General features: G+C 39.4%; 1 protein-coding gene across 1 annotated transcript; it reads right to left on the bottom strand.

The window, feature by feature from the left end:
• Positions 1 to 1,145: 1,145 nt before the first annotated feature.
• Positions 1,146 to 4,821, bottom strand: LOC147903443 (cytochrome P450 CYP72A616-like). Its single transcript, XM_087371699.1, has 5 exons — positions 4,508 to 4,821; positions 4,204 to 4,427; positions 3,836 to 4,089; positions 3,216 to 3,594; positions 1,146 to 1,580 (listed from the first exon to the last, which is right to left on the bottom strand). The coding sequence occupies exons 1-5, from the start codon at positions 4,812 to 4,814 to the stop codon at positions 1,146 to 1,148; spliced, it is 1,599 nt and encodes a 532-aa protein (XP_087227825.1). The 5' UTR covers positions 4,815 to 4,821.
• Positions 4,822 to 18,494: the final 13,673 nt, after the last annotated feature.

Below are 18,494 nucleotides of genomic sequence, written 5' to 3'. Positions count from 1 at the left end.
TGCAGAACTGGGTGTCAAAAGAGCAGTGGGTTTGTTGATAAAACATGAGACCCAAAGTCATCCAAGTCTTATAAAAAAGGTTTAAACCTTTTAGAGGTAGCACAAATGCAAGACAAGGAATCCATTGAAAAATTACAGAATGTATCCAAGGGCTTGTAAAATATTGTTGCAGCAATATTTTTGGGATATTTTCAACCGAAGCTAATATTAAACATGGATTAGGTTTTCTTAATCTCAAATCCATCAAATACTTCCTTTTTTTTTTGGGGTATAATAAAATAAAGAATTTTGCTGACAAACAAAAGATGAATAAACATTTTTGCCTTTTTATTATGTTTTATTAAGTCTAACAGTGAGACATGGAGCATTAGAGACACAAAGTAGATCAAATTTTATAAACACATAATACCAATAGACTTCACACATAGTTTAATTAGGACGGGAGCTCGATGGAGGTTAAAAGGTCATATTCTCCTACTACTCGTCCTTGTTTCTCTTCCCTTTCTCAGGTTTGTCTCTTGTCCCAATGGCGCTTGCCTTTGCTTAGATAGTTGGCTCACCTCTACTATCATTCTCTCTTCCTTGGATCCCAAATGGTGCAAAAGTTGCCAAACTTGTCGCTTCCAAGCATACCTTTTACTTGGGAGTATTACAGAATGTACTTGCCAAAGGATTTTTTGCAGGATATTCAAATTTAAAGAGAATACAACTCAACATAAGTCACATATTGGATTCTTTTAGAAAAAGCTAATGCCCTTGAGTTTAATTGGAAACCTTGTTTGTGAATTCAATCTACTTTAGGGATGTTCAGATTTAAAGAGAATACAACTCCATAGAAGTTACATATTGAATTCTTTGAGAAAACTAATGCCCTTGACTTTGATTGCAAATCTCATTTCTAAATTTAACCTTAATTGTAAAATAGTCGAGCATGCTTTGTACTAATTACATCGAACTCGTGAATGAACCCATGAAGGATTGCAACATTTACCTCTCTTGCTACCTTTAAATGACTACTTGCAACGTATGTCATGAGCACAATACAATGCAAGTAATGTTATAGAATGATTTCTCCATACTATATGCTATAACGTTTCAATTTACAATGACTAAGAGGTCAACTACCTGGGGACAGCACTAGCTATTTAGGTGGGGAGCTTATGGAAGATGATATGCATGCCATGTTGGGGTTGCAAATTCAGAAGGGTGGCAGGGGAGTGGGTGTAGGAGGGGGAGAGGCAAAAGGAGAAGCGTTGAAGAAGGATGGAGAGGGCGACCTTGGCCTCTAGCATGGCAAATGTCTGGCCAAAGCAACTACGAGGCCCCAAGCTAAAAGGCATGAAGGCATAGGGATTTGCGGAGGCCTTAGTTGGGCCGTCAGCAAAGCGTGAAGGGTTGAATTGGTTGACATCGGGACCCCAAAATATGGGATCATGGTGGAAGGCAATGATAGGCACATATATATTTGTGTCCTTTGCTAACACTAGCTTCTCTCCTAGCTTCATGTCCTTGGGAGCTTGCCTAGCCACCAATGGAGCTGGTGGATATAGTCTTAGCACCTCATTGAGCACCATCCCCACCTGCACCCACAATATCATGCACAATCAATGGGGTTAGCTAGTCACTTGATTGGAAAGCTAACCTACTGAGCATAAGAATTCGACTCTGCTTTTCCTTACATTGTTTTGATGTTCATGAAGAACTCTTGTTTTATAGAACTTGCAAGTTTTTCCTAAAAATGTTCAAGTTTTAGGGCCAAAACATAACTAAAATATAAAAGAATTTGCAAACATGCAAAAATATTATTTCTAGATAAATTTCCAAATTCTAAGGTACATTGTATATAGTTTGCTAGTTTTTTTGGAACATTACGATAAAGTTTTCCATGGATCATCACTACCCAACTAGTCTCACTTGTTTGTCAACTTGTAGTAAAGCCATTGAGTGCATTAACACGGTGAACAAGTTGAAGCCTTTGTAAAATGCACACTTTGTGATCTTGCAATTGCCTTAAGTAGCTCTTGCTACTCTTGAGCCAAAACTCCTTGGTCAATCTTTGCAACTTCTTAAACCATACTTGGTTGGCTCATCAACGCAATCAAACGCAATCAAACCGCCTATAACTATGAAACTACCTACACAGCACCATATAAACTTTCAATGACTTGAGCATAGTCACGAATGCAATCAAACAACTAGCTGCTAATTCCAGAAAATCCAGAACATGCACAAAGCAAGAGAGCCCAAACGCAAAAAACGTGCATGCAATGGTGATGAAGAACACATCCATTGACCATGTTACTTGCGCCACTCTCATATGTTTGCTACATGCAAAGAAAACATCTAAACTTTGTTCGCTATTTACTGAATTGTATTCCCTGGATGCAGCAAGGCCAACGAGGCTCCATCGTAACAAAATGATATAGAATCCAACTGAATGAAATTAATACATCAGTTTATGAACAATTATCAAAATTCTAGACCGAAGCGGGTTGGAATATACCTGCAGCCAGCTTGTTTCCTAGAGAGCTTTACCTGGAGGAAGTCATGCATTCGACTGGAGCTGGATGTATACTTGAAATTGTTCCCTTCGTTCGTAAAGGACAACTAACAAGGGAATAAGAGCGAGATGGACAACACGCTACAGGGGGTTGAAGCAGAGGAAGCTTAAAAAAGCTGTTCTGTTATTCTATGTTCTCTAGTGTTCTGTATGACGGAATTCACAGCATATTGAATGGGTGAATGATCCAGATTGAAAGTTGTGTGATAGGCAGGTGCTTATCCTATTTATGCAAAAGGTACCGCTTTAGTCACATTTTGATTGCGAAGCTATGGGACATCTTGCACTGCATGCAGTAGCTCGTCCACGTCCTTTAGCTTTGGAAAAACAACATGTCCGTTTTCCCAAGATGGCTGGTCTTCCTCCTAATTATAATAATCTCACTTCTTGCATGGTCCCTCCTATTCTGCAATCTCTACTTCTCCTCGTATCAAGCAGCACACTCGAAGCCAGGAAAAGTTTGGACGTCCACCCTCCCCCGGGAAAAATGTTGCCAGTAAGCAGTAGCTTGGTTTTCGGCGTGAAGACTTGTTTAATTGTCTGTGTTAGCTTAGTTTTCGGCATTGGGCTGTGAAGAGGAAAGAGCAAACGGCCAATTGAGTCCACACTCCTGATGCTGCTATTCGATTTTAATATATAAGATTCAAGTACTTACGATCTTGAGGCGGTTGACTGCGTCTGCGCTGGGTACATTTTTCCCACACACCGCCAGCACCTCCTCTCGCGCCCGCTCTTGCCACCCCACGTCACTCCCCAAAAGCATCACCGTCCATGTTAACAGCGTCGACGTCGTATCGTGCCCCGCGAACATGAACGTCTTGCACTCCTCCATAATCTCTCCTATCTCCAGCGTCAGGTTCTTTTGTGTCCCTTGCAATATCTTTGGGTTCGCAGCCACCATCACCCCTAGTAGATCGTCCCCATACGAGCTTGCGCTCTCAGCTTCCAGGCGGCTGTAGATCATCTTACGCAACAACTTGTTCATTTGGCTAGCGAGCATCCAGCGGCGGAGATTCGTAGACGTTGGCAACAATCTTCACACCATGCAGCCGACAAAAGAGGAAGTTAACAAGGCTCCTTGCGCAGAAATCCGGGGAGAATTCAAATGAATTTCCGATGGAGTTACTCTCGAAATCGGGCGGCTGCATTTGCTTACAATTGGCATATAGTATGCCAACCCACTCTTTAACAGCTGCCTTTGGAGATTTGTTTTACAGAATGAGAAACAGCGATTGATCGGCTGCGGGAAGCTGTGGGGACGGAGTCGTGGCTTACCTTGATCCTGGGATGTGGATATTATGAGCGCTCTTGCCAAGGAGAACTTGCTGTTCATGCTGTATCTCGAACAATCGCTTACCCTGATCTGCTAAACTGCTGCCGAAGGCCGTGTGTGCAATAATATCGGCGGTCAAATTTGTAAACTCTCCGAAAACTTCAATCTCCTTACATTTTGACTCATCTTTGTCGATCTCAGATCCCCATTTATCCATGATAGAGACCGCGCATGCTGCAATTGTGGGCGTCATAGCCTGTGTAAAAGAATTGTATCACGAAATCATCCGAGAATCCAATACGATTCACAGTACGAACGCCAAATCGTGAGAAAGCGTTAGTGTTACGGCACTTCATTTCTAGAAATGCACCTTGAGCTTCTCCGAAAAGAAGGCGGGGCTGATAATTCGACGATGTGCAGCCCATTTCTCTGCTGGAAGAAACACTAGACCCTCGCCGACCAACTCGATTATTTCAGGGCTAGGTTTGGGCTTCGAGTAGTGCCCAAACTTGTTCGACAGGACTTCCCGTGCTTCCTCAGGCTCCGTCACAAATACGCTGGCTTCCGGGCCGAACCAAAAGAAAAATGGGTTGCCTACAGAAATGCAGTCAAATACTGTTAGAGTGCGGTACTAACAACAAAATCAGATTGGAGTCCTAGGAACAAAGCATCACCAAATCTCTGTGACCATAAGAAGAAATGTGGTAGGATCCGTGGAGCGATGTCGTGGGAGAGCCGGGTCATAGGAGCGCTGGCAGCTTGCTTTGTCAAAGCAGCGATCTCGGGGGCGTTTCCGCTGAACGCACGGTACGGGAAACCTCTCAAACCCTGACCTGCGAAGAAGCGCTTGGCTCGAAGGGGCTTAAACCACAAGGTCAGAAAGAGTTTCCAAAAAACGTAGGCCAGAGAGATAGCCAAAGTGGTAGCACAGAGAAGAAGGATCCATGTACAGACTCTTCTTGAGGCTGAGAGGACGTCCATGGTACCCGTGTACTGTGGTTTACAATCGATGTGCCACTACTAATTTAAAAGTCGATATAATTTGAAGTTGGTCTAGTTTCTTGATTCGGATACAATTCGGGTTCAAGTATCCATGCCTTACAAGCGAGAACCTCGGATACAATTCGGGTTCAAGTATCCATGCCTTACAAGCGAGAACCTCTAGCGACTGAGCTCTGTGCATGAGTGTGCGGAGGTTCTTGAGTAGTTTCTTATAGCTTTGGGAGATTCTTGAGAAGATTCTGAGATTCTTTGATGAAGAAAAAACAGCCCAAAAACCCCTTTCGTACCCCCTTTCGTGGTTTTTTTAAAGAAAAAGCAGCCCAAAAATCCCTTTCGTACCCCCTTTCTCCCTCTTTCTTTGAAGAAAGGGTTTTTTTAAAGAAAAAGTAGCCCAAAAACCCCTTTTGTCAAAGAATCTCAAAATCTCCTCAAGAATCTCCCAAAGCTATAAGAAACTACTCAAGAATCTCCTCTCCGTTTCTTTGCCAAAAGGGTTTTTTAAAAGAAAAAGCAGCCCAAAAACCCCTTTCGTCAAAGAATTTCAAAGAATCTCAGAATCTCCTCAAGAATCTCCCAAAGCTATAAGACACTACTCAAGAATCTCCTCTCCCTTTCTTTGGTGAAAGGGTTTTTTTAAAGAAAAAGCAGCCCAAAAACCCCTTTCGTCAAAGAATCTCAGAATCTCCTCAAGAATCTCAAAATCTCAGTAGTTTCTTATAGCTTTGGGAGATTCTTGAGGAGATTCTGAGATTCTTTGATCTCAGAATCTCCTCAAGAATCTCCCAAAGCTATAAGAAACCACTCAAGAATCTCATCTCCTTTTCTTTGACGAAAGGGTTTTTTTAAAGAAAAAGCAACCCAAAAACCCCTTTCGTCAAAGAATCTCACAATCTCCTCAAGAATCTCCCAAAGCTATAAGAAACTACTCAAGAATCTCCTCTCCAAAGCTACAAGAAACCCTCTCTCTCAAAGGGTTGGCTTTCACAAACGCCTTGAGCTCAAACACTGCACCCCCCTATGCTACCCTTTCTTTGAGGAAAGGGGTTTTTGGAAAGCAGCCCAAAAACCCCTTTCGTCAAAGAAAGGGGTCTTTGGGCCCCTTTTTTAACATGGCCCATGTAAAAAAAAGAGGTCTAAATACCCCTTTCTTCATCGAAAGGGGTTTTTGGGCCTCTTTACATAGTCCATGTTGAGAAAACATGCACAAAGGCCCCTTTCTTTGAAGAAAGAGGCATTTGGGCTTCTTTTTTTCACCTTTCGTCAAAGAAAGAAAAACCCCTTTCGTCAAAGAAAGACTCCTTTCTTTGATGAAAGGGGTTTTTGGGTTGCTTTTCCTTAATGGGCTGCTTTTTTACCTTATCTTTGTTACAATATGTAATGCTTTACAAAAGCCTTTGGTACAAAAATACAGTATCATTAAATCCATATCATTTTTCTACTTTAGCAACACAACAACACAAAGCAACTATAGACACGCTTGGTAGACACGCAAAATAGCGAGCGCATCTATAGGTGTTGCTTGAGTAGAGGAACTACAGGCATGTCTAATAGCACGTCTAACAGCTCGTCTATTTGTGCGTGTATTAACATGTCTATTTGCACGTTTAAACTAAGAAAATACGGGCCCGTCTAACATTGCGTTTATCAATGCGTCTATTTGTGCATGTATTAACACGTCTAAATTGAGAAAATACGGACTCGTCTAACATTGCATTTATCAGTGCGTCTATTCATGCGTGTATTAGGGCATTTATTTGCGCGTTTACACTGAGAATTAGACGCGTATTTAGATGCAAACTAGAGAATATAGAAAGTGAGATTTTGGTGTACATCATTGCTTTCCAAACATTGCCCATGATTACCAAAGCACATAATTTTAACAAAAACATCAATGCTTTTTTGCAAGCCCACATATACAAGAATTAAGTGAGGTGAGGAGAATGAGATAATATGTAAAATAGTTTTGCCAATATCAATGATGGGACATGAACATTTGATGGTAGTAGAGTGGAAATCCATTTGTGAGATCACGACATTCAAAAGAGAAGGGATGCAATGGAAGATAGTGATGTTGGAATTTAGGTTTAGCCGCTTTCCTTTCCCCGACAAACAAGATCATGGGTTCTTGTTGGCGAGATAAGTCTATGGCGTTATAAGAGGAATATGACCTCCCAAATTGAAGATGATGAAAGCAAGATTTGCAAGATAAGGCTTGGCATTATAAGAAGAACATGACCTCCCAAAGTGAAGATGATGAAAGTGTACATGATGCAAGGATCAATTGGTGGCATCCATAGGACCCACGAAGGCAATATCCATCTCCACTCATTAAAAGCAAGTGGCTCGGGGAGTTATATGACGACCAATTGATGTTTTCCTCTCAACTCACTTCAGTTAAATGCTATCATGATCTAATGGATCAACTTTTGAAGGTAACTTCTCGCCAACATTGTGTTTGATTTTTGTATCCCTCTCCAAAGTGTGCAAGTGGACAAGATGGCAACATGCAAGGCAACATAGATAGAAGGCGGCTAGAAATTGCCCATTGCACTCAAAAAAGCACGAGTTAGCTACAAGTACTAGTTCCTCGGGAAGTGGCAAACAGAGTTCTGTCAAAGATGCAAACGCCAACCATGGATAAGTTGTGTGGTCTGAAGGGGAAACCGATGTCACAATTCAGCACATTTAGGTATCACATTTATGGGAGGGCTATTGCATGCGGGCTCTAAGGTGAAAGGGATGTACAAAGCGGTCGGCAAAGTGGATGAAAACTTCTAGGCAGTAGGGGAGCATTTTGGCAGTCCAGTGCATGATGAAGCATGGCCAGTCGATAGTCATGCTTTATGTGGCTACATTATGTGGAACTTTAGGAGTGGAAGCACGACAACATTTTGCATGGTGCAGGCATGCTCTAATTTTTAGCCTTTCAACTTTTGGTGAGCAGGTTTTGTAGTGGGCTTAATTAATAGTGGGCCTTTCTATTTTTTGAGCAAAATCATTCGAGCATCTGAGCAAAATGAATCAAGAATTTATTTTTAAGCCTAAAAGTTCATGAAATGAAGCCATGCTTAGGGACCCCTTTTGTCAAGGAAGAGCTCTATGGGCCTCTTTTGTTCGCATTGTCCATATTGGGCAATTTTAGAGAAAGGCCCAAAGACCCCATTCTTTGAAGAAAGGGGTTTTCAAGCTGCTTTCTTTTGCAAGAAAGCAGCCCAAAAATCCCTTTCATTGAAGAAAGAGGTCTATGGACCATGGTAAAAAAAGGACCCAAAGACCCCTTTCTTCAATGAAAGGGGTTTGGGGGTTGCTCTTTTTCAAAAGAAAGCAGCCCAAAAAACACACTATTCAAAATTTTTGGACTTTCTCTCCTGGTTTGGACTTTTTCTTTTAGCATATCCTCTCCACTCAACTTCACTTAGTGAGCTCAGAAATTGGATTTTTTAGAGCACTAAATGGGTCACTTATATACAAACATGGCCTTATTAAACGAAAAAGTCAAGTGGTGATGTCTAATAAAAAAAAATATGGCTCAATGAAGCTATAATTCCCAAACTTGTGCATGGTGCCCCCATCCAATAACTATAATAATAATAACAGTAGTCTCCTAACTCTAGTTCAATTTTAACACTATACTGATAAAGTGAAAATATGACACCATATGAAAAGAGTTTGCTGAATTCAACAAATAAGTGGTGTATAGATACACCATTTTAAAAAAAAAAAGAGTTTGTTGAATTCAATATATAAGTGGTGTATAGATACACCCTTTTTTTGAAAAACAAAGCATAGCCCTTAAAGTTGCCAATTGCTAAAACTTCTCCGGAGCAAGATAACATCTCTACTTTTTCCCCCTCAAAATAAGTTTTCTTGATATCTTGAAAGTATGTCTTTGGAACAATTTTATCTTGGTCCCAGAGTGTTCTGTGTGCTTGCATATCAAATATGTCACATTGTAAGATATCTCCCAATGTTTCAAAGTCTCCATGTGGATATTTTGAATGCACTTTAGGATTTACAATGTTGGTGATTATCACTACACATCTTCTCTCACCACAACGTTGGAAATGACATACATTCATAGGATCACGACTATGAATTCGTCCAAAAGCCACCACTTCATTCTTCTTATATAACACCACATCCATACCCTCTGTTAGGGTGAATACCTTATTTATGTACAAAAATAGATTAGCAACTCAAAAAAAGACCCAATAAATAATCATTGAGCTTATTATTACTTAATAACTTTTATATTAAAACTAGCAGAGAAGGCATTAAACATGAATCCTACATCATAAACTTTAAACAATTAATACCAAAACATCTTAACCACCGTAAATCCTAAACTTTAAACATTTAATCCCTAAACCCTCAACTCCTAAAAACTAAATCCTAAACCCAAAACCCAAAACTCTAAATCCTAAACCCTAAATCCTAAATCCTAAATCCTAAATCCTAAACCCTAAACCCTAAATCCTAACCCTAAAATACAACTAAAATTTAATGAATTTTTTTGATTTGTGCAACAAGTTGGATATATCCCCCAACCTGTTGCTCAAGCAATAGGTTGGGGTGATATATCCAACCTATTGCACAAATCAAGAAAATTACAAAAAACAAGAATTTTCTTGATTTGTGCAACAAACTGGATATACGGTTGGGGGTGCACCCCCAACCTGTTGCGCAACAGGTTGGGGATATATCCAACCTCTCCCACAAGTCAAGAATTTTCGTGATTTGGGCAACAAGTTGGATTGAGCAACAAGTTGGGGGATATATCCAACCTGTTGCACAAATCAAGAAAATTCTTGACTTGTGGAATAGGCTGGGGGGTATATCAACCTGTTGCACAAATCAAGAAAATTCTTGACTTGTAGAACAAGTTGAGCAACAAGTTGGGGGATATATCCAATCTATTGTACAAATCAAGAATATTATTGATTTGTGCAACAGATTGGATATATCCCCCAACCTATTGCTCAAGCAATAGGTTGGGGGTACACCCCGAATCTCTTACAACAAGTTGGGAGGTATATCCAATTTATTGTACAAATCAAGTAATTTTCTTGATTTGTGCAATAGGTTGGATATATCCCCCAACCTGTTGCACAAATTAAGAAAATTCTTGACTTGTGGAACAGGTTGGATATATCCGCCAACCTGTTGCTCAAGCAACAGGTTGGGGGTGCACCCCCAACCGTATGTCCAATCTATTGCATAAATCAAGAAAATTCTTGATTTGTGTGATTTTTTTAATTTGTGCAACAGGTTGGGGGATATATCCAACCTGTTGCACAAATCAAAAAAATTCATTAAATTTTGGTTGTATTTTAGGGTTAGGTTTAGGGTTTAGGTTTAGGGTTTAGGATTTAGGATTTAGGGTTATGGTTAGGGTCAGAATTTAGGGTTAGGATTTAGAGTTTAGGATTTAGGGTTTAGGATTTATTGTTTAGGAGTTTAGGGTTTAGGAATTAAATGTTTAAAGTTTAAGATTTATTGTGGTTAAGATGTTTTGGTATTAATTGTTTAAAGTGTATCCAACCAACCGTATATCCAATCTGTTGCACAAATCAAGAAAATTCTTGATTTGTGCAATAGGTTGGATATAGCCAATACTAGGTACGATCCTTTGCAAAGGCTTTACTTTAAGTAATTATAAGTCTACCTAGTTAAAGTATCCTACTTATTAGGGATAAGCACATAGGCTAAAAGCACACCGATTCATATTTTCTTACATTCATGCTGCATGGTGTATCATAAGAAAGGAAGAAGTATGTGATAAGAAATATTCATAAGAAATATGTATTCCATATCATGGATTCATACCATGGATATCTGGTGGTTGCTAAAGTAGAAAAATGATATGGATTCAATGATACTATAGTTTTGTACAAAGCCTTAAAGGCTTTTGCAAAGTATTACATATTGTAACAAAGATAAGCTAAAAAAGCAGCCCATTAAGAAAAAGCAGCCCAAAAACCCCTTTCGTCAAAGAAAGGGGTCTTTCTTTGAAGAAAGAGGCCGTTCGTCAAAGAAAGACCCATTTCTTTGACGCTTTCGTCAAAGAAAGACCCCTTTCTTTCGTCAAAGAAAGGGGTTTTTGGGCTGCTTTTTCTTTAAAAAGCCCCCTTTTGTCAAAGAAAGACCCCTTTTTTGACAAAAGTGGTTTTTGGAAAGCAACCCAAAAACCCCTTTCGTCAAAAGAAAGAGGCCCCTTTTTTAACATGGCCCATGTGAAAAAAAGAGGTCCAAATAAACCTTTCTTTGTCGAAAGGGGTTTTTGGGCCTCTTTACTTAGTCCATGTTGAGAAAACATGCACAAAGGCCCCTTTCTTTGAAGAAAGAGACATTTGGGCTTCTTTTTTTCAAATGGACCTTCTAGTGAGTATGCATGGTGGATGCTTTAGCTGAGAGGATGCTAAAATTAAAGTGAACATGTAGGGTAGTTGTGAGTAAAGGGGTCTCATAAACAAAATTATATTTGGAATGTTAGCAAAAGATTACATATTTGCTAGATGAATTAGTAATATGTTCAATGTGGTTAAATGGACAGTAAAATATAGCATCTTTGCATGGTGGTTTTGTGACTAAAGGGGTCTATCATGCTCCAACAGAATTGTCTTGTGAAAGACTATACGGAATGCTAAAAAAAATTTGCTCAAACCAAATGCTCGAAGAAAAGACATACCCATTAACAGTCATGCTCTTTTCCAACACCATGCTTATAACAAGCAATCATCTAGCTTGTGTGTATCGTCATTCCAAATCATCCTAAAACCCAAGACCCCTCCTGTCTTCTTCTCAATTCTCATTCGCCCAACTCAAACCTCTATTATACTTCCGCCTTCTCATAATCTCCTCCACCGCCTAGTTCTCTCAATTCAAACGCTGTCATGATCTGATGGATCAACTTTTGAAGGTAACTTCTCGTCAGCATTGTGTTTGATTTTTGCATCCCTCTCCAAAGTGTGCAAGTGGACAAGATGGCAACTTGCAAGGCAACATAGAGATCAGATTCCTTGTTTACTCCGATACGGGTGGACTAGATTTGTAAATTGATCTATAGATCCTCACCTGTTAATTAACTATCTTGCATTCGAGGTGATCACAAAATGATGTAAAATGACTGATTTGGGCAAATGCGGGCAGTGATGGAAGGCGGCTGGAAATTGCCCATTGCACTCAAAAAAGCACGCGTTATCTACAAGAACTAGTTCCTCGGGAAGTGGCAAACAGAGTTTTGTCAAAGATGCAAATGCCAACCATGGATAAGCTGTGTGGTCTGAAGGGGAAACCGATGTCACAATTCACCACATTTAGGTATCATATTTATGGAAGGGCTATTGCGTGCAGGTTGTAAGGTGCAAGGGACGTACAAAGCGGTCAAGAAAGTGGATGAAAACTTTTGGGTAGTAGGGGAGCATTTTGGTGGTCCGGTGCATGAAGCATGTCCGATCGATCGTCATGCTGCCTTATCAAAGCGGCTATAGTATGTGGAACTTTAGGAGTGGAAGTATGACAGCATTTTGCATGGTGTAGGCATGCTCTAATTTTCAACCTTTCAACTTTTGGTGACCAGGTTCTGTAGTGGGCTTCATTAACAATGGGACTTTCTATTTTTTGAGCAAAATCATTTGGGCCCAAAGACCCCTTTCTTTGAAGAAAGGCATTTTCAAGCTACCTTTTTTTGCAAGAAAGCAGCCCAAAAATCCCTTTCATTGAAGAAAGAGGTCTCCATGCCATGGTAAAAAAAGGACCCAAAGACCCCTTTCTTCAATGAAAGGGGTTTGGGGGTTGCTTTTTTTCAAAGAAAGCAGCCCAAAAAACACACTATTCAAATTTTTTGGACTTTCTCTGCTGGTTTGGACTTTTTTTTTGAGCATAGCCTCTCCACTCAACTTCACTTAGTGAGCTCAAAAATTGGATTTATTAGAGCACTAAATGGGTCACTTATATACAAAATATGGCCTTATTAAGCTAAAAAGTCAAGTGGTGACCTCTAATTTAAAAAAATATGGCTTAATGAAGCTATAATTCCCAAACTTGTGCATGGTGCCCCTATCCAATAACTATATTAATAATAACAGTAGTCTCCTAACTGTTAAAAATTCTCCGGAGCAAGATAACATCTCTACTTTTTTACCCTCAAAATAAGTTTTCTTGATATCTTGAAAGTATGTCTTTGGAACAGTTTCGTCTTGGTGCCAGAGCATTCTGTGTGCTTGCATATCAAATATGTCACATTGTAAGATATCTCCCAATGTTTCAAAGTCTCCATGTGGATATTTTAAATGCACTTCAGGATTTACAACGTTGTTGATTATCACTACACATCTTCTCTCACCACAACGTTGAAAATGACATACATTCATAAGATCAAGACTATGAATTCGTCCAAAAGCCACCACTTCATTCTTCTTATATAACACCACATCCATATCCCTTGTTAGGGTGAATACCTGTTTTATGTACCAAAATAGATTAGCAACTCAAAAAAAAGACACAATAAATAATCATTGAGCTTATTATTACTTAATAGCTTTTATATTAAAACAAGCAAAGAAGGCATTAAACTTGAACTCTACATCATAAACTTTAAACAATTAATACCAAAGCATTTTAACCACCGTAAATCCTAAAGTTTAAACATTTAATCCCTAAATCCTAAACTCCTAAACACTAAATCCTAAACCCTAAACCCGAAACTCTAAATCCTAAACCCTAAACCCTAAATCCTAAATCCTAAACCCTAAACCCTAAATCCTAGCCCTAAAATACAACCAAAATTTAATGAATTTTTTTTATTTGTACAATAGGTTGGATATATCCCCCAACCTCTTGCTCAAGCAACAGGTTGGGGTGATATATCCAACCTATTGCACGAATCAAGAAAATTACAAAAAACAAGATTTTTCTTGATTTGTGCAACAAATTGGATATACGGTTGGGGGTGCACCCCAAACCTATTGCTTGAGCAACAGGTTGGGGGATATATCCAACCTATTCCACAAGTTAAGAATTTTCTTGATTTCTCAACAAGTTGGATTGAGCAACATGGTGGGGGATATGTTGCACAAATTAAGAAAATTCTTGACTTGTGGAACAGGTTGGGGGGTATATCAACCTGCTGCACAAATCGAGAAAATTCTTGACTTGTAGAACAAGTTGTATATATAGGTTGGGGGATATATCCAATCTGTTGCACAAGTCAACAAAATTATTGATTTGTGCAACAGATTGGATATGTCCCCCAACCTCTTACAACAGGTTGGGAGGTATATCCAATTTGTTGCACAAATCAAGGAATTTTCTTGATTTGTGCAATAGATTGGATATATCCCCCAACCTGTTGCACAAATTAAGAAAATTCTTGACTTGTGGAGCAGGTTGGATATATCCCCCAACCTGTTGCTCAAGCAACAGGTTGGGGGTGCACCCCCAACCGTATATTCAATATGTTGCATAAATCAAGAAAATTCTTGATTTGTGCAATTTTTTTAATTTGTGCAACAGGTTGGGGGATATATCCAACCTGTTGCACAAAGCAAAAAAATTTCATTAAATTTTAGTTGTATTTTAGGGTTAGGGTATAGGGTTTAGGTTTAGGATTTAGGATTTAGGATTTAGGGTTAGGATTTAGGGTTAGGGTTTAGGGTTTAGAGTTTAGGATTTAGGATTTAGGGTTTAGGATTTAGAGTTTAGGATTTAGGGTTAAGGATTTATTGTTTAGGATTTTAGGGTTTAGGAATTAAATGTTTAAAGTTTAAGATTTACGATGGTTAAGATGTTTTGGTATTACTTGTTTAAAGTTTATCCAACTTACCGTGTATCCAATCTGTTGCACAAATCAAGAAAATTCTTGATTTATGCAATTTTCTTGATTTGTGTAACAGGTTGGATATAGCCAATACTAGGTACGATCCTTTGCAAAGGCTTTACTTTAAGTAATTATAAGTCTACCTAGTTAAAGTATCCTACTTATTACGGATAAGAACATAGGCTAGAAGCACAGCGATTCATATTTTCTTACATTCATGCTGCATGGTGTATTCAAAGAAATGAAGAAGTATGTGATAAGAAATATGTATTCCATATCATGGATTCATACCATGGATATCTGGTAGTTGCACAACAAGACAAAGCACCTGCAGATGTGCACACAGACGCGTTTATTGAACTAAATAAAAAACATATGGGCGCATCTATTTGCACGTCTATTTTTGTGTCTAGAGACCTGCATCTAACAGCGCGTCTATATAGTAGACACACGCGCATATAGACGTGCATTTAGATGCCTAAATAGATGCTCTACTTAAAATTTTAAAAAACAGACAGATGCATCGTTAAACGCGTGTATAGATGTGTTTTTAAACGGTTTTATAAACACGTTTATAGATGCACAAATAGACGCTTCTCGAACAGACAGACATGTATATAGACGCATTTATAGATGCACAGATAGATGCGCTTTATAATATTTTTTTAAAAATTTACAAAATGCTGTGTATGTTGTGTATGCTATATAGTTACAAGAATCCCATTTCCACATTGTGTAATTCAATTCTTACAGCCAACCGCATTTTAATTACAATTCCAAATAAAATATTACAACTCCAAAACGCAATAAAATTGAAAGCTCAAAATGTGCTTGTATGTACATATAGCACGAAGCTAAGCCACGTCATGTGGCTTCAGTATAAAAAATAAGAGGAGTGTATATACAAGAGGCACGAAGCCAAGCCAGTGGCTTTAAGTACAAAAAAGAGTAGCTAGCACTACTTCTACAACTAATCCTTGCTCCCTTCCATGCTCGCTTCTGCGCTCCCTTCTGCACTCCCTTCTATGCCTCCTTCCGCGTCTTCTTTCTCGTCGTCTTGTGCATAGGCTTGTAAACAAGGGACAACATATATCAATGTATGAAAAATCAAATCTTTAATTATAATATTGACATTATTTAATTACTTTCAAATACCTTGGGGGCCGCTCCAGTAGCCTAGATATACTACTCCTCAGTAATCAACCCATCATGATAGAAGTGCCTCCATGTATCTCCTCTGCGATGGTGGTGGTGGTAGGTTGTCTCGACAGGAGTAGGGTATCTGCCCATGATATCAAGCTACAAGACGAAACAATTTGCGGAGGGATTAGTACAAAGAAACAACCTCCTAATAAACTACATAAGCAATATAATTTGAGATCGAGACTTACAAATTGGGCCTCCCATGAATCAACACCCCTTGCTCCAAAATACATGCTTCCATATTGCTCTATCTAGATCCTTCGTGCCTCCACGTGCTGTAGACTGGGGTCCTCCCTCACTGACTTCATTGCTTTCTTCCACTCACGCTTGTGAGCGGTGTGGGGCGACCGAGCCCCTTGGTGGTTGACCTCCCTCGAGCCTGGCAAGCTCCGCTAGTGCCTGCCTCTTAAGCGAAGATCCTTTATTGCCAAGTATCATAACAATCTTTGACTTGGCCCATTTATCTGTGAACTGGAGATAGGGGCGGTTAGGATACCTACAGCGAACAGCAGCGAGGGTCTCATCAACCGACCTCTTTGGCTGGTCTTTGTAGTGGATAAAGCAATCTCTGTAATTGTTAGCAATTACAGAGCGCATGAAGGCCATGATGTCCTTCCCCCGTGCATCCATCAAGATGCCTCCTGTCTGAGTGATGTCATAGAATATCGTACCATCACCTGGAGGCACATCTAAATCACCTGAACAATACATGGCATGACTCCAGAGGAGAGGTATATTGGTAGGAAACCAGATATTTCTCATTTGAAAGTTTTTGGTTGCATTGCCTATGTTCATGTGCCAGATGAGTTGAGATCCAAGTTGGATCCAAAAGCTGAGAAGTGCATCTTTATTGGTTATTCTCTACAGCAGAAAGGGTATAGATGCTATAACCCTTCTACTCGTAAGTTTACAATGAGCAAAGATGTTGTTTTTGATGAGATGAGCAGCTAGTATAAACCAGTAAATGTGATTGATGATGTAGATGCACAAAATGGTAATGCTGCACAGAGTTCACAACAGCAATCACAAAATATTAGTGGACCTGTAGTGTCCTCTAGCAGTGGTTCACATACTTTGCCATGGACAGGCAGATTGAGATCAAGAGAATCTCCTCAAAGCAATGTAGATAGTGGTATGCAAGTATCACGAAAGGGAGAAGAGAAAGTAGTTCAGCCCATGGTTGATGTGAATGCAGGTCACTCTTATGTGGATGATTCGATCATCACAGGTGATAGTGATGAAGATATCCTTCATGTGAAAATGCTGTTGAAGCAAAACTTTGAGATGAAGGATTTGGGAGAGTTGCGTTACTTCTTGGGCATTGAGGTGATTAGATCCACAAGTGGGATATGGCTCTTGCAGAGGCAGTATGGATTGGACATGCTATCAAAATATGGGATGATAGGTTGTAAGCCTATTTCAGTTCCTTTGGAGCAGAATGTGAAGCTGAGCGCAGATGCAGGTGAGCTTTTGGCAAACCCTGCTATGCATAGATGCATAGTAGGATGATTGATTTATATGACTATTACCAAGCCAGATTTGAGCTATGCTATTGGGTTGGTAAGTCAGTTTATACAGGCTCTATTATGCTTCTGCCTTCTCATAATCTCCTCCATGGCCTAGTTCTCTCAATTCAAACACTGTCATGATCTGATGGATCAACTTTTGAAGGTAACTTCTCGTCAGCATTGTGTTTGATTTTTGCATCCCTCTCCAAAGTGTGCAAGTGGACAAGATGGCAACTTGCAAGGCAACATAGAGATCAGATTCCCGGTTTACTCCGATACAGGTGGACTAGATTTGTAAATTGATCTATAGATCCTCACCTATTAATTAACTATCATGCATTTGAGGTGATCATGAAATGATGTAAAATGACTGATTTGGGCAAATGCGGGCAGTGATGGAAGGCGACTGGAAATTGCCCATTGCACTCAAAAAAGCACGGGTTAGCTACAAGTACTAGTTCCTCGGGAAGTGGCAAACCGAGTTTTGTCAAAGATGAAAATGCCAACCATGGATAAGGTGTGTGGTCTAAAGGGGAAACCGATGTCACAATTCACGAAGGACCCAAAGACCCCTTTCTTCAATGAAAGGCATTTGGGGGTTGCTCTTTTTCAAAAGAAAGCAGCCCAAAAAACACACTATTCAAAATTTTTAGACTTTCTCTGCTGGTTTGGACTTTTTTTTTGAGCATATCCTCTCCACTCAACTTCACTTAGTGAGCTCAAAAATTGGGTTTATTAGAGCACTAAATGGGTTACTTATATACAAATATGGCCTTATTAAGCTAAAAAGTCAAGTGGTGACCTCTAATTTAAAAAAATATGGCTCAATGAAGCTATAATTCCCAAACTTGTGCATGGTGCCCCTATCCAATAACTATAATAATAATAACAGTAGTCTCCTAACTGTTAAAACTTCTCCGGATCAAGATAACATCTCTACTTTTTTTCCCTCAAAATAAGTTTTCTTGATATCTTGAAAGTATGTCTTTGGAATAATTTCGTCTTGGTCCCAGAGCATTCTGTGTGCTTGCATATCAAATATGTCACATTGTAAGATATCTCCCAATGTTTCAAAGTCTCCATGTGGATATTTTAAATGCACTTCAGGATTCACAACGTTGGTGATTATCA

The sequence above is a fragment of the Dipteris shenzhenensis genome, chromosome 3 (assembly GCF_047967505.1).
Source record: "Dipteris shenzhenensis isolate YYH24624 ecotype China chromosome 3, Dip_SZ_1.0, whole genome shotgun sequence".
NCBI lineage: Eukaryota > Viridiplantae > Streptophyta > Polypodiopsida > Gleicheniales > Dipteridaceae > Dipteris > Dipteris shenzhenensis.
Note: the sequence above shows the minus strand (reverse complement) of the source record. Positions and strands in the feature narration are given on the sequence as shown.

Coding starts and splice junctions, on each gene's coding strand:
- LOC147903443 (XM_087371699.1), bottom strand. CDS start 4,814: ATGGACGTCCTCTCAGCCTCAAGAAGAGTCTGTACATGGATCCTTCTT. Junction 4,428..4,507: donor CTTATGGTCACAGAGATTTG/GTGATGCTTTGT, acceptor GCATTTCTGTAG/GCAACCCATTTTTCTTTTGG. Junction 3,595..3,835: donor ATCCACATCCCAGGATCAAG/GTAAGCCACGAC, acceptor CATGGTGTGAAG/ATTGTTGCCAACGTCTACGA.